Source organism: Maniola jurtina, chromosome 5 (assembly GCF_905333055.1).
Source record: "Maniola jurtina chromosome 5, ilManJurt1.1, whole genome shotgun sequence".
NCBI classification, from domain to species: domain Eukaryota; kingdom Metazoa; phylum Arthropoda; class Insecta; order Lepidoptera; family Nymphalidae; genus Maniola; species Maniola jurtina.
Genome location: NC_060033.1, coordinates 5,451,388 through 5,467,255, shown reverse-complemented (window position 1 = coordinate 5,467,255; position 15,868 = coordinate 5,451,388). Strand labels below are relative to the sequence as shown.

The following is a 15,868-nucleotide window of genomic DNA, read 5'->3' as shown; positions in this document are numbered from 1 at the left end:
ATTTCCTGTGTGGAAATGTAAAGACCTATGTCCATTGGCCATCCATAAGTGGGATGGCCGTGGGAATGGTTTGATTTTCCGGGATAAAAAAATTGCCTATTTCGATTACAGGGACGCAAACTAGTTCGGTACCAAAATTCATAAAAATCGGTTAAGTGGATGGGTCTTTAGGAATCCCGCGGGAACTCATCGATTTTCCGGGATAAAAAGTAGCCTGTGTCCGTCTCTGGCATATAAGCTAACCCTGTACCAAATTTCGTCAGAATCGGTTACACCGTTGGGCCGTGAAAAGGTAGCAGACAGACAGACAGACGGATAGACAAACAGACCGACAGACACACTTTCGCATTTATAATATTAGTATGGATGTGAAAATTCACATTATATTCGCTCTGTATATCTCTTTAACACAATTTGTTACATAAAACAGTAGTTACTTATGAGAATGTCGCCATAACTCACGTGCAATAAGACATCTGGCAGGGGAGTTAATCTTTGTTTTTTTTTTTGTTTAGCCACGAACATTATATACAGTTCAAGAAAGGATAATAATATGTAAGATAACTTATGTTTTATTATGATCATTGTTTAGTCTGCTAAACTAATTTTATAGACACACTGGCATCTAGACCTTTAATTTCTAAATCCTGGAATAAAAAAATAAGTAAAAGTACTCTTAAGCTACTTCTTGTAATTTCCTCTGTGTTTGAAAGACCCTGTATAGTGTATGCCTATGTGTTTCTTTGTAGCATTTTTATTCTGATTTGCTTTACAAAACCGTTATTTCAGGCTGACATGAGTTATTGTAAATGAAATAAAATAAAAAATAGTATATGTTACTTCTGTATAAAGTAGCTTTCTAATGGTGAAAGAATTATTTGAATCGGTTTACTAGTTTCAGAATCTATCGATCACAAAGAAAAAACAAATCAGTCTTGTTTATAATATTAGTATAAGTCTTTATAGTATTAGTATAGTCTATCTAGTGTTTAGATAGTCTAGACAGTTTCTAGAAACTGTTGCAAACGATTTGAGCAAAAGAAAACAGGCAACAGCCCAATATTATTAATTAATGTACAACCCAAGCAATAAAGACTGAAGGCCCCTAAGGATCATCAAGATTTATACTCAGTTCGCAGTCCCTAAAGTTAATCTCGTTTGAACCTTTTGTTTGCGAGATAACAATCAATTAAGTATTTTCCTACCTACACTTCGGAACCTTGAGATAATGAAGACTTTACTTCTAATTATCTCATATTATATAGAAATTAATGGTTTTTTTTTAATTCATTATAGGCAAGCGCTTGACCACAATCACACCTGATGGAAAGTGATGATGTTTACGTGTTCGTTCTTTACCTAGGCGTTCGCGCATTTAGTTGAAATTGTATACAGTTGTTTTTGGCACTTGCGTGAAGTTTCCTGACACTATGAATGACCTGATTAATATAGACCTGGCACGCAAGTCATACCTGATAGATATCAATTAGGTTTTGTTCGTTATTTTCATATGAGGTTTGTTGATACAAGATTATAGTACGTAACAGAAATAAAAGGTGTTTTTTATAACAGGTAACATCGTATATTTAAACATACCTTAACACAAACATCAACAATCTTAACAATAAATAAATCAACTACAACATGAAGACCGTTGAAAATGACTTAAAATTAATCAACAATATTTACAAGGCACGGAACACACACACATACACACATCAGGCAAACGAGCACTATAGGTACCTATTTAATGGTGGTAATGACTCTTATGATGGATGGTTTTGTACACTGGGATTTTGACTGGGTAAGGATGAGGTACGTGGACTGTGACGGTCCTTTCAACCTTGATCGGTATGTGTTTCTCTACTGGGTAGGGAACGTGTTTAACGACGGGGTATGGGACAACCTTTTCAATGGGAATACTGATTTCAGTCTCAACAGGTACAGCTACAGGCTTGTGGACGGGGACCTTGACTGGGTAGGGTTGAGGAATACCGACAAGGATAGGCTTAGGTACATTGACATGAATTGTCTTGTGAATTGGGTAAGTAACGTGTTTGTATAGAGGTACTTCGACGGGGTGTTCTTCATCGACATGTGTGCCTACAGGGTAAGCTTGACCGTGTCCAAAGTTTTGATGATCACCGAACTCATCGCCTCCATCTTGGAGGATGAAACCCTGTTGGCCGTGACCCTGATCACCATGACCGCCATATCCACCTTGACCTTCAAATCCACCTTGGCCTCCATGTCCACCTTCATCTCCAAATCCTCCTTGGCCTCCGTGTCCACCGTCCCCTCCGAATCCACCTTGACCTCCATATCCACCTTCAAAACCATGTCCACTCAATTCCTCATGGCCACCTCCTTGGTTACCTCCATGACCACCATCACCACCCCCATAGCTTTGTCCTAAATCATGAGCTGCCTGAAGGTAAGAATCGCCATCGAAGTTTTGACCACCGCCATGACCTCCACCGAGATCAAAGTTCTGTTGACCATGCCCAAAATCTTGGTTTTGAATAAGAGCAATGGTTTGCTCGTTTCCATGACCTCCACCGAAGTCTTGGCCGTGTCCTTGGTTACCCGAGAAGTCACCTTGCCCACCGTAATGTCCCCCCTGACCTCCAGAAAATTCCTGGAGCTGTGCGCCTCCGAAGTCATGGCCACCACCTCCGCCTGATGGAGCAGAGAAATGATAGCCACCTCCGCTGTCACCTATGCCATTTCCCCCTTGCTCATACCCGCCTTCAAATCCGGCCTTGCACGTGGCAACTGCCAACGCTAACAAACACACCTGCAACAAAGGAAAAAAAAAATGTTAAGTAACTCGTAAAGTATTTTAGCATCTCCTATACAACTACATCATTATTTTGGTGTTGTGAACAATCAGATCTAAATACTTTGTGGAACCGACTATTCCACACGTTTTGTAAGTCGCATCTTGCGAATAAGTACGCCTGTAATTAAATTTGCTATGGTAGAAAAATATATAAAAGATATATAATTATAAATTTAAGCTTTTATCGTAAAGCGTTGTTGGGAGAAATAGGGTTGGTGCTGAAAACGCTGATGCACTCCCGTTAAATTTCCTTAATTGGCAATTATTAAACGCACTGCCGACCAAGCGTGCCGCATTGTCATCGCATGAATCTCAAAGTTCTTTTTATATTCAGTTGCAAGTTTGATTGTAAACTGTGCTAGTAGTGAGTAGTGATGCAGTCTAAAATACTATTCATCATCATCATCATCAACTGATAGACGTCCACAGCTGGGCATAGGTCTCTTGAAGGGACTCCCACATGCCACGATCATCTGCCTGAATCCAGCGGCTCCCTGCGATTGGTTTGAAGTCGTTTGTCCACATAGTGGGGTGTTCAACGTTTTCTGGCGACGGGTCATCATTCTAGCCTATAGCACCTTGGGACCCCAACGTCTATTGCTTTTCTTAAAAAAATACCCTATAGCCCTAATTAGTTTCTACGTATCATCGTACCGGAAGCTAAGTTGCATGGTTTTAGGGGTAAGAATAACTAGCCACAAAACTTCCCGCCAGGCCGGACCTGACCTTCATACTTATAACACCACAAAGCTCGCCGTCAGAGAAGTCGTGATAGAATCACAAATTTCTACGGAAAGGTAAAATAAATCGAAAAGTTTCTTCCAAACAGATAAACGGCAAAAACCAATTTACAATCCAGCTACAATCGGACCCAAATCCAGAATATTCGAACCTTACTCAAAAAGTTATAATCGAAGCCTCGGGCTACTAGTACGGCCTAGTTTTACGTACCTAATTGATATTCAAATAATCTGATAAACATCTTTTGATAAGTTCGTAATATAACTTCGTATAGTAACCAAAGAACTTCGGTTAGTTTTTTTTAAAGATTTTAAGTATTTTAATGAGGCTAATTTATCTTTCTCTTCCAATCAAGGATATGGGAAGATTTTGTAGTCCTATAATAGAATAATCCTTTAAAAAAAATCATTGAGTCATTAGCTAAATTTTGACTTAATTGCTGTAACATAATATCAAAATCATCCTCTTAATAACTGGGAAAATAACAGTTACACAACTTTCCGCAACTCACGGTAAATTTAACTTTGAAACGTTTACGGAGGTACCGCGTTTAATTTACAAGCAAAATATGTGCTTTAAAAGTATGAAATTGGAGGAGTTTCTGAAGGGCACTATATGCCTCAGACGAGTTATTATGAGTGAGTAATATGAGTTTCATAAACGGGGATATTTATGTTACCGTTATACAGAAAAGTTATCTGTTACTTTACAAAGGTTTGCTTTAGTAACTAAGTTAGTTTGTACTTTTGGAATCGTAACGTTTTGAATATCTAACACACAGGTGTTTACTAATATATGATCCCAAACTTTAACACTAAAATATTCGTTTTATGTTTTGATATTAGTTTTGCAAAGTTGGTTGAAATTATAACGGAGACTCGAAAAACAATTTGGGAATATATCATAACCTCAATCTACAACCATTTCAAAACATTCTTATAATGTATCCATAATTATACATATGTAACAGCAATGTTACATCTTCGAAATCAGTCTCAAATAAATTAACAGGGAAGTATTTTACTATGCAGGCTATGTTATAATGTGCATTAGGTATTCAATAAGCTGTTTTTGCTACGAGTATAATAGCAAAAGCGTCCATTTTAATAAGACCTTTCACTTTGAGATCGCGCACATTAGCTTTAATGATTCTTGTTAGATCATAAGATTAAAAATATGTAATAATAAAGAGTTCAAACAAAAGTCAAAGTGATGCCATAACTTCAAATCAATGTCAATTTAAAAAAAAAAAAGACTAAATGCCTTACTTTTGAATAAATAGACCATGCTTTTCTGACTTACTATTTAAAGTTGAAATTCAATTTAATAAGCTATTATGTCATTATTCATTTTCTTACCTTATTAACAACAGTAAATTAACGAATCATGAAAAACAAAACAAAACAGAAGCTTTTCGCAATTTGATGAAAGAATTCCAAACAAGAATGAGTACAGATCACTCACGCTTCACCGCCCACATTATGCCATTGAACTTATTCAACAGAATAACAATGCCATCATTTCTTACATAACGTAACGTAACGGCGACATTTCAGCTCACTTTATTAACCTATGTATAATGGATGAGGTTAGATAATTTGGAGCACTTTTTTATGCATCCGTTTCGGGATCCATATTCGCTTTTTTTTTCTTATTTTATACTAGACTAATTGATCCGCCCGGTTTCGGCTGAAATTTGATATTATAACATACAGCCAATATTACTGTTGGATTAAATATCTTTCTATTGATGAAATAATCGGTTCAGTAGTTTTCGAGTTTGTAATATTTATAATATTTGTACTCGTAGATGATATTAACGTGACTTCGTCCGCGAGGATTAAGTTTTTTTAAGTCTTAAATATCTCTTAAAAGTAAGATGTATCCATCCCTGGGATGAAAGCTGTATTTTGCACCAAACGATAAAATCAGTAACAGTAAAGACAAATAACGTACGAATATTAAAACTAAATCTTTGATGGGGGTCTTTAGTCTATTACGTCTGTCTATTTAATAATAATATGATGGTATTGAGAAATGTATGTAATGCACCGCTTTTACCTGTTACCTACTTATCTGTTATTATTATTATGTCATTAATTTCATAAAACGAAAGTGAAACGCACAAAAACTATAACGCGGCTGACATAACATAGGTAATATAGTTCTAAAGTGAACGTCCCTTTTACTGGCCTTTCTACAGTATAAACTAGTTTCTGTCTAAAACATAACTGAATGTACAAATTATACGGACAACGTTCCTAACTTACTGAATGAACTGTCTACATATAGCTGCTAACTAACATATGGCCTTTATTGATACTTACTTGTATAAATTATAACGTCTTACATTTTATGTACCTATACTTTCATAATCTAGCGATTTCCTTAATTTTTTCTAGATTTTTTTTTCATTATCATGATAAAACCTATCACTAGCCCAACATTGAGCACTAGTGTCCTCTCAAAATGAGAATGGTTTAGGCAATAGTCCATTATGCTAGCCAAGTGCAGATTGGCAGATTTCATACCTTTGTGAACTTATGAAGAATTCTCGGGTAAGCAGGTTCCATAACGATATTTTCCTTCACCGTCAAAACAATTTAAATGTAATTGCTTGTACAACATAACTCTGAAAAACTTTGAGTTGCTTCAGAGAAGGACTTAGAGACATATTTGGTATCGAACCCTGGACTCCCCGAATAGGAAGCCACTAAACTCTCCCCCCTAGTTCTGTCTAATGAATGTCCAAGTAAGAGATCGATTTTCTTAAAGGAAAATTCCTTTTAATATCTTCCTCAATAATGGATAGTAGAGCAATAATAGTTTTAGCTCTATGTTGGAAACAAATAGCATACCACAAAGTTCAATCCGGTCCGATGCCACGCACTGATACTTAAATTCGTAGAATTTCCCTACAAATTCATTAGTAGATTGAATTCCAGCTCAGTGGATAAGGAGACTTCTCTAAGGATTTTACAATTAGAGACTTGTATTAAATAGCATCAGCTTTAGTTACTTGCTTGGGCTCTGAGAATATGGTGATTTGCCAGATTTTGAGGTGAAATAGCTATGCCACCCACAACCAGGTAATTTAACCTTTGGCAAACTTCCTTCAAACAAAGTAAAAGTTGTAGGCTTCATTAAGCCATTTCAAGACGCAATTTGCGTAGGTTAATGACTTAGTAATGAATCTACCAAAGCGATCAGTTCGGAAACTTGGTTTTAATAATTTGATAGATGGATATGCATTCACACTGTCCAAGCTAAGCGTATGCCAATTAAATACCTAAGCACTCGCAAAATAAAACAGAAAACCATTTAGAAAGCCTTATTAAATTTGAATATGATTTAACCGTGATTAAATATTTTATTTCTCTTTTGGGATAGGAGGCAGGTACTTTCTCTCAGGCTATTTCGCGAAATGAATGGCTAATAAAATAAATCTAACCAGAAAGTAAATACATTTAGCTGGTTTATTCGTTATATGCGGTACATGTCATATAAATCCGTAAATAAACCACCCCGCCTAAATCCATGGTGATGTAAGTATAAAAATATCGATATTTAATCATTTTTATAAAGCGGAACATAAAATATAGAGTCAGTTTTTTAACGAAAATTTTCTATTTCTTTCATATGTCAACTTTTTCATAGAGATAAGCTAGCGTACAATGCTGTCAAGAGTTGAAAAAACCTCTGGGTTTAAATAAGGTTAGGTGTCCACTGTCCACTAACCATAAAACTTGCAGAAATCAGCTGCCACTATCATGTCAATGACAATTTCTGAAAATTACTGTGAATACTTCAGAGCCGACTTCTACAAATATTGCTAGTGGGCATTGGGCCTTATTTTATAACGCTATACATTTTGCTATACTTATCTCCACCCAGTTATATTATCTAATTAAGTATTACAAACGAACAGAATGTTATTTTTGAGGTAGGTAAATACCCTAAATATTACTAACTACTTAATCGTTCACAGGTTACTTATAGTTTCAGCAACCTTGACTTATAGGAATCTGTCGGAAATAAAACAATCTCTCTAACTGAAACTTTTCTGCCTCCCGAGTAAACGAAAGTTTTATAGCACTACTACAGAAGTGTTTGTGATTCATTGTATGAACAATTTCTTTTTCTAGATCTTATAAGATCTACAATTCCGTTATTTATTCAGTATAAATTATACTTTAAAATTTAATGTGATGTTATATTTAGGTTTCTATTAATAAATTAATAATTAATTTTATGAAGCTACCCAAAATGTAATCATAAGCGTAACCACGATAATTTAAAACTAGCAATAATCATATAAGAATTTTATAGTCAATCGTTCTTCTCTACAAGCGCATGATTCTAAAAAAAACTATTCCATTTGATGTTACTAGTACTACCCAAAGCTAGATAGCTAAGAAAGGAAAACATTCAAATGAATAAGTACTATGTCTAATTAGTTCAGACGAAAATTGTACCATTCACAAAAGATTTATCGATAAATTAGTGTCACATCCCTACACGCCCTTTTGAAATACGAATAAATTGGATCCTGAGTCGATTTTCACATGACTGAGCTCCTAACCGAGCAATAGTATTCGTTCAATCGACTTCGAACTGCAAATTTTCTGCTCACTATTTTGTGTTAACACTGATTTACACACAAAAATATGAAAAGATTTCCCGGAAAGGTAAAAAGATCTGAGCTGGTAGGAAGTTTATCTATTTATTTTTACATCAACAATTTATTTTACCAATATAATAAGTATATGTCGGATAGCAGCTGTATTCAATCTCGGATAAAAATACTTACTGCAAAACCAAAACGGAAAATAGTAACACGAAAATCTACAATATGTAATTATATCTACTCATATTCTCTCGTCGTATTCCTTTTAACTAAGTGCACCTTTTGATGATAAGGATTTATCATTGTGATGGTCTCCTAAATCCCTCTTTATATGACTCAACTACACTCTTAGGCACAAAGATTACTATCAGATCAACGTTTCTGATACGAACCGCTAAAGTGTGAAATGCCTTTCCGGCGTCCGTGTTTCCTGAATCCGGCCGCGTACTTATAACTTAAGCCAAGAGTGAATAAGATTCTTCTAAGTTCTAGGCAAGCACCCTCCAAACTAGACCTCATCATGGTTTTCCATAAACTTAATTTGATTGTCACTGAGCACAAGCCTTTTTACTGGCTCCATCCAATTACTAATCTTGGGTCTACATTGCTTTACCTGCACTATCGGATATTAAGTATGCGCTGTCGCAATACCACTCTCGTTCTAATATTATGTAGCGAGAAAGTCGGAAGAAGCAAGAAACCACATCAGCACGGCCTATCAATATTATGTTATATTATAAAAAAGATAATTGCTTTCTTGTAAGAGAACGTGACAAAACAGTAGCTATTTCAAAGTGTAATTATGACTTCCGCTAGTGACTCTAGAGCAGGGCTTATTCTCTAAGCTTGCTTTCAGCGCTGATACAGCTGATTGCGATAAAAATAAATAAATGTTATATATAATATAAGTTTTATTATTGACATGAGGTGCTAGTGACTCAAAAACATAGCATTTAAGGGAATTAAGGATGGTTTTACTTTTGACCGTGCCTAGGCAATTATTGTTTGGGCAATATTTCCTCCCACATCAGGCAATGGCACTCGTTTATCAGGTCATATTTTTGCCCCATACAGGGGAAAATATATATTTTGACATATTTCCCTAATGGCGCATTATAAATCAGACCCAGGCTGAGTCTTATAGCTGACAACCAAGAGACTTAGAGCATTGGGGGACGATTTCGTTTAGAAGTCAAAATAATAGAACTCTCTATAAGTTTACTAAATTATAGCGCAAATCTGTGATTCATAATGAGCTAATATTTGATCATACTAGAAAGGCGAAAACAATAGGTATGTTTAAAAGGTTTAATCTCTAAACATTTGGTGTTATATCATACCCAAATAATAAACAACATTGCTCCAAACAATCATCCATCTTCACACAGGGCTTCGACAGTTAGATTGAGAACAGATTTGCAAAAAGCCACTAGGTATCGATATTCGCGGAAAAGGGTAAACTTTCGAGACAGTTGGCCATTCTCGCCGCAATAATCCTTCATTACATTGACTTTCATTCGTCATTCTACACACTACGTCTAGTAGGTAGCGATTTATTCAACAGTAATTATGCAAGTAATTAGTAGGGTTGAAGTAAAAATAATTTATTAAAACTTTGTTAAACGGCTGAATACTGGAACACAGACCACAGTACTTACGAGCTTCTTAAATCAATATTGAGTGGCCGTATTCAACAAAGGATAAAACGACAGAACAAATCAAATTAAACGCATACTCCTAACTTTTACAACGCTTTTAAGAATTCAGGGGGAACCAATCTTGTAATTAAAACAGTTTTAATTAAAACAATGATTAATTTAGTTTAGATGAAAAACAAGTAATTCAGAATCGCTTAGCGAAAATCAAAGTAAGAGTACTTATTGTCAAAAGATAATAAATAGCTATATTACACAGGATCATAACTTGAAATCGTGAAGGCAAACATTTACACGAGAAAATGAGAAACGACGCGGGTGGAGTATCGTACATTTTGCTGTTGACATAATAAAATGTTTAATTCTTGAGAAGAAATTGTGTCTACATTCACTCGTTTAAATTTAAATTTTATTTGAAATTCTCTTTTACAATGGCTCGTTTAAACCGACTTTCATGAAAGGGGAATCATTTTATATTATGTAAATGTATGATAATCAAAAAATAGATAACTGAAAAAATAGGAATTGCATTCCGATTAAGAATTTGGAATGTATAATATTATACATATTATGCAATATACTTGATTAATTTTTAATTTGGTTAACTATACTAACTTATTGTGTGAAGATAGTTTATGCAAAAATTTACAAAATTGCTCATTACACGACTACCCAAAAAAAGGAGTGTAATTTTTTCAGGATATGTGAGTTTCTTTATTCCACCATAATTTCTAAATGTCTGAATAGATTTGGATATATGGGATATAATATAGATATCATATATCATTAGAATCCTTACATCATCCCGAGTGACGTGGACTATAAATTTTTGGGGGGGGAAAAAATCAATAAGGTGGCTATATGGCTTCATTTTCAAATATGGAAAACTTTAGGTACTTTTTGTTTTTTAGCAGGGCATTCGTGTTTTTTCTGGGAATTACGAATTGTTTTATGATATCGAAAGGTATGTGTGCGTTTATGAGTTAGCATATAAAACATACAAAAGGTACTAAGTATTATGCAATTACTAGCTGACACCCGCGACTTCGTCCGCATGGATTTAGGTTTTTCGAAATCCCGTGGAAATTCTTCGATTTTCCGGGATAAAAAGTAGCCTATGTGCTAATCCAGGATATTATCTATCCCCATTCTGAGTTTCAGCCAAATCCGTCCAGTGGTTTTTGCGTGAAAGAGTAACAAACATACACACACACACACACACACACATACAAACTTTCGCCTTATTATATTAGTGTGATAGTGTGATTATGGTAATAATGGAAGCGTCAACTTGCCAGATAATTTAGATTACAATCAGTTTAAAATAATTATAGTTCCGCCGCGCGGAGACAATAGCGAATTAATTTTGTTTAGGTAGGTAATTTAGCTTAAACGAAAATGGCTAAAGTATCAATAAAGTACTAGTGAAAATAGAACATACATTTTTGATTCATAAGGTTTTCAAATAGGGGATTTTTTTTTAATAAAATTTCGCACTTGACATCTTTTTTCGGGTAGAAGTGTTTTACTTATATTCATAATATTGTGTGTGATAAAAACCACTTGACGGATCCTTTCAAAAAATGTAATTGCTTTTAGTTTTATTCAACCGCGCGTAACACGCACAAATTTTTACCTAAAGCCGCGTACACACTAACAAAACCAAGATTGCGAAAAATCATTTTTTTCTTTTTTTCTTTGTTGTACCAAGACATGTTTTATACGATTAGATAGGTACTTAAGCCCTATTTTCCCCTAATTTTTTTCTCCGCCACATTTTTCTTAAAATTATTATTGGTTAACTGGGTTGAAGCTGGAGGTTAATTATTTTAAAACACTCTTTTTTTGGAACAGTCCTTAAAATTCGTACTTTCATATTTTTTAAACACAACTTTTTCTTTCGTCCAATATTTTATGCTTTTCTTCCACACACACTCACACACCCACTAAAGTTAATTTGAAAAAATCACTTACAAAAATCTTCATGTTGATTTGCTTAGTGCGGGTTGGTTCCCCTGTGATGTCAAACGCAATGATAGCCTACGATAGATGCTCTAACTTTTTATAGAGAACGGAAGTGATTGTCGGCTGTACACGCGGGAAAGGCTCTAAGATCGTATTGAGTGGGTACAACACACATTTTTTTGCTTTTTTTTCAATTATACTTACTAATTATATTACTTTGATGCGGTGTGGACTAATTGTATTTTTGATCAATCTTATCTATATTGGTTGTTTTATTTTTCTTATGTACAATGAGATATTTACAAAAGGGTGTCCGATGATATATTTACTAACGTGTTAAATAATTTATTATCGTTATAACTTGTAGTAAGTGATTTCTTTTGCATAGTAATGTGATTCTATTGCATATTTTATTTCCTAAGACCTATTGTAAAGAATTATAACGAACAAAGACAAAAATTAAATAGATTGATAATTATACTAATTTGTCATAAAAATTAATCAAATTGACTGTAAGGATTAATGCGATAAGTCATTTTAAGAATTAAAGCCATATTTGCTCACTCTATTTCTAGAATTATCATCATCATCATCAATGCATTGCTGGCGCACTACTGAGCCCAGTTTTCCTCTCAAAATGATTGTCTTTGGCGGTAGTCCACCACGTTGTCCAAGTGCAGATTAGCAGACTTCACACAAGTTTGAAAATATTATCTAGAATTCTCAGGCATGCCAGGTTTCCTCACGATATTTTCCTTCTTCGGTGAAGTAAAAGATATTAAATTAAAAGTTGCAGGTGCGTATACGTGAGATTGAACCCTTGATCCCTCGACTAGGAGGTCAAATTGTATCCACTCTCTTCAATTATATTAGTTCCGAACTGTATTCCATTATAAATCGCAAATAAACAAAAGTTATAAGCTAAGTTGTGGTCTACATATAAATGCCTACTTATAGTTAAAAACATACATCTGTTTTAAAAAATAGCACCAGCAAACACTGTGTGCTTGTTTTGCTGTTTTATTGAGAAACGTGAGCATAACATTCCAAAATACATGTTTTTTAACAAGCAACTAGAAACTTTTTAAGTATTTTAAAAGGAATATATTCCTTAAACCTAATATGAATAGAATAGAATAGAATAATATTTAAGAGTGTGCTAAGTCATCTGCGGTATATTTAGCGTAGCTTGGAACTCCTTAACTGCCCTAAAACAATAAGACACAAACCATGATAGGCCTTGACGGTCAAATAATCTTGATTTCGCGTCATTTACATAAAGTACTTACTGACTTTTGCCTTTATTTCGCAGCCGTAAATTGTTGCTTCCAAAATATTTACCATGAATTTTAATTAGAACCGTATTGAATACACTGTTAATAAATTTTGTTTACTCTGTAAACATAAAATAATATCGTAACTAACAGTTTCAATTTGTATCAAATTGTTTCGATAACAAAGGCATTTACTTAAGTTTTATCACAAACAAGTTTTTGCCCACGACTTCGTCCGAAGGATATTTGGTTCTTGAAAATCCTTTGTAGCTTAGATTGTCTTCTTTAACCCTCTGCTTCGTTCATTTTAAGTCCAAAGCCCAAAAAAAACTAGATACCAATTTTTATAGATAGAATATGTAGCTTGAACAATGACAATACTAGAATGACAACAATAATATAATTTATTAGACATGTAAGTTACGTATAAAAGAAATAATTTGTGAACTTACACCTAAATCAAAGAAAGTGCCAACTTTGGGACCAAAATTATACAAAAGTGCGTTCGTTCTTGCTAGAAACCAATTTGGGAAACAATGAGGACTTAGGAAGTTTTCAACAACTTCAAATTAATGTTCCTAAACTTATAATATTGTTATTCAAATTTTATAATGCCACATTTAATATTGGGTCCAAAGTAGTTTTTAATAATATAAGCGCTTTAAAGTAGACCAAGACATAATTGTACGTTCTACACTTCTCTGTAACATAAAAATTGCTTTTAAAATTGTTTTACTAACTAGAACAGATTTGTTCTTATAAGAATAAAGCCTTCCAACTCTTTAAATGCACTAGCTAGTGGTATGCACTATGCATAGCACACCTATAATTATGTATAATTTTACGTAAACAATAAATTAGAATCGAAGTGCTTATCCATCAGCCTCACCACCACTCACGGTCCTCCGCCTTTCTTATCCACTCACTTCCTGCCACCATTTTAAGGTTGATCCAGTGATTGGTTATTTACCCGTTACCAGAACCTGTTACCCATTTTTTTAGTTTTGTCTGTCTGTTTGTGGGGATTATCGTAGGCAGGTAGATGTAAGAAAACTGAGCGAGGAGTTCTACCTTTATAATTTTTATCTCAAGCAGACCAAGGAGTCCTAGGAAAAGGGTTCTTAATAACCTAAATTTAGAGACGAAGACGTGAGTAAAAGTTTGAATAAAATGATATCGGAATTTAGTCATATTTTCGTAATATTTTGTGACTTTTATGTTCTAGTGTTATTTTGTTACTATTTACCTTAAAATATAAAACAAGTATTGGTTCTTATGAAATTATGTAGTACATAATATTTATATCCGGTTAGTAGTATCAACTCTATATGAATATAGTTCCGATACACCTTTCGGTACAAATTGCGGTTACTTTTTAACTTTTTGGGCTCCTTCTATTGGTTATGTGTATCAAAACTGCACACCCGGTTAGATTCTATTTCTCTTCCTTATTAGATAAAGAATAGGTGTCTATACTCAAACTCGTAGACTCTAGAATTGTACTATGCACTAAATGGCCATTCCGAACAAAAATCGTGTTCTACGAGATCATCTAGTTATAGGCCCGGTATGACCCAAACCAGAGATTGGAAGAGATGTGTTTAGTACACTAATTAAATTATTAATAGATGCCGTGAGAAAATTATCACGTCCTGTTAAAAATCTGATTGGTCGACCGAACAAAATCTCCTCTCGTGAAATGAATTACATAAGTGGATAAAAAATTTTGTTTAGAATTACCGTGTAGTAGCCATGTAGTTCCTAGAAGTCGTTACGTAGACAAAATATTTTCTAGCCTATAGGGCAAGACCCTGGTTGCATTAAACCGATTTTTTAAAGCTCCTGTACCTACCTAGTGGATCTGACAGTTCAGTGGTGATCAAGCGGGGTTTATTTGGCTGTAAATTTTTCTGTCTAGATGTAAGATTATTAAAATGAACTAAAGACCAATTTGTTTTCCTGAGATAAATAGTAGCCTATACAACATATAAGTTGGAACAAGGCGGTATGCTTATGTCGTAAGTTAAGAAAATAGATAAGCAGAGCTGAGATCGATTTAAATGTACAACAATTTACTTAGTGCACTTCAACCGCCCGTTGCACCAGATCTTTTTTCCACGCACATGCAAACTGTGGAATGAACTCCCACAGCGGTGCTCTCATTAGATTACAACATGGGGTTATTCAAGGGGTGGACCAGCATATTCCTGAAAGGCCAGCAATGCATTGGCGATTCCCCTGGTGCTACAAATGTTCATAAGCGGCGGTAATCATTTAGCATCAGGTGACCCGTCTGCTTATTTGCTCGCTATTTTAACCCCCGACCCAAAAAGAGGGGTGCTATAAGTTTGACATGTGTATCTGTGTATCTGTCTGTGGCATCGTAGCTCCTTAACTAATGAACCGATTTCAATTTAATTTGTTTTCGTTGGAAAGGTGGAGCCGATCGAGAATGTTCTTAGCTATAATCCAAGAAAATCGGTTCAGCCGTTTGAAAGTTATCAGCTCTTTTCTAGTTACTGTAACCTTCATTGTCGGGGGTGTTATAAATTTTTAATTTACACTTTTTTAATCTTTTTAAATCTTCGACTGTATCATCATTTCACACACAATTTAAAAGAATTGCAGACCATATTTTTTACCTAAAATATGATAAAATAATGACACTCCGAATTCTTAAATCATGATATTACAATGCTGAAGTTCTTATTGAAATTTTAAAGAGTCCTTAATTCTGATCCCACTCGTACCTATTAAAATGCCA

The 15,868-nt window shown here is 34.5% G+C and overlaps 1 protein-coding gene across 2 annotated transcripts; it reads right to left on the bottom strand.

Moving 5' to 3' along the window:
- Positions 1-1,691: 1,691 nt before the first annotated feature.
- LOC123865010 (glycine-rich protein DOT1-like) lies at positions 1,692-11,879 on the bottom strand. Of its 2 annotated transcripts, XM_045905818.1 has the most exons (3): positions 11,840-11,879; positions 2,329-2,797; positions 1,692-2,262 (listed from the first exon to the last, which is right to left on the bottom strand). In XM_045905818.1, the coding sequence occupies exons 1-3, from the start codon at positions 11,849-11,851 to the stop codon at positions 1,748-1,750; spliced, it is 996 nt and encodes a 331-aa protein (XP_045761774.1). In that variant the 5' UTR covers positions 11,852-11,879; the 3' UTR covers positions 1,692-1,747. The 2 variants fall into 2 exon arrangements, with proteins under 2 accessions (XP_045761774.1, XP_045761773.1); XM_045905817.1 differs by having other exon boundaries at positions 1,692-2,797.
- Positions 11,880-15,868: the final 3,989 nt, after the last annotated feature.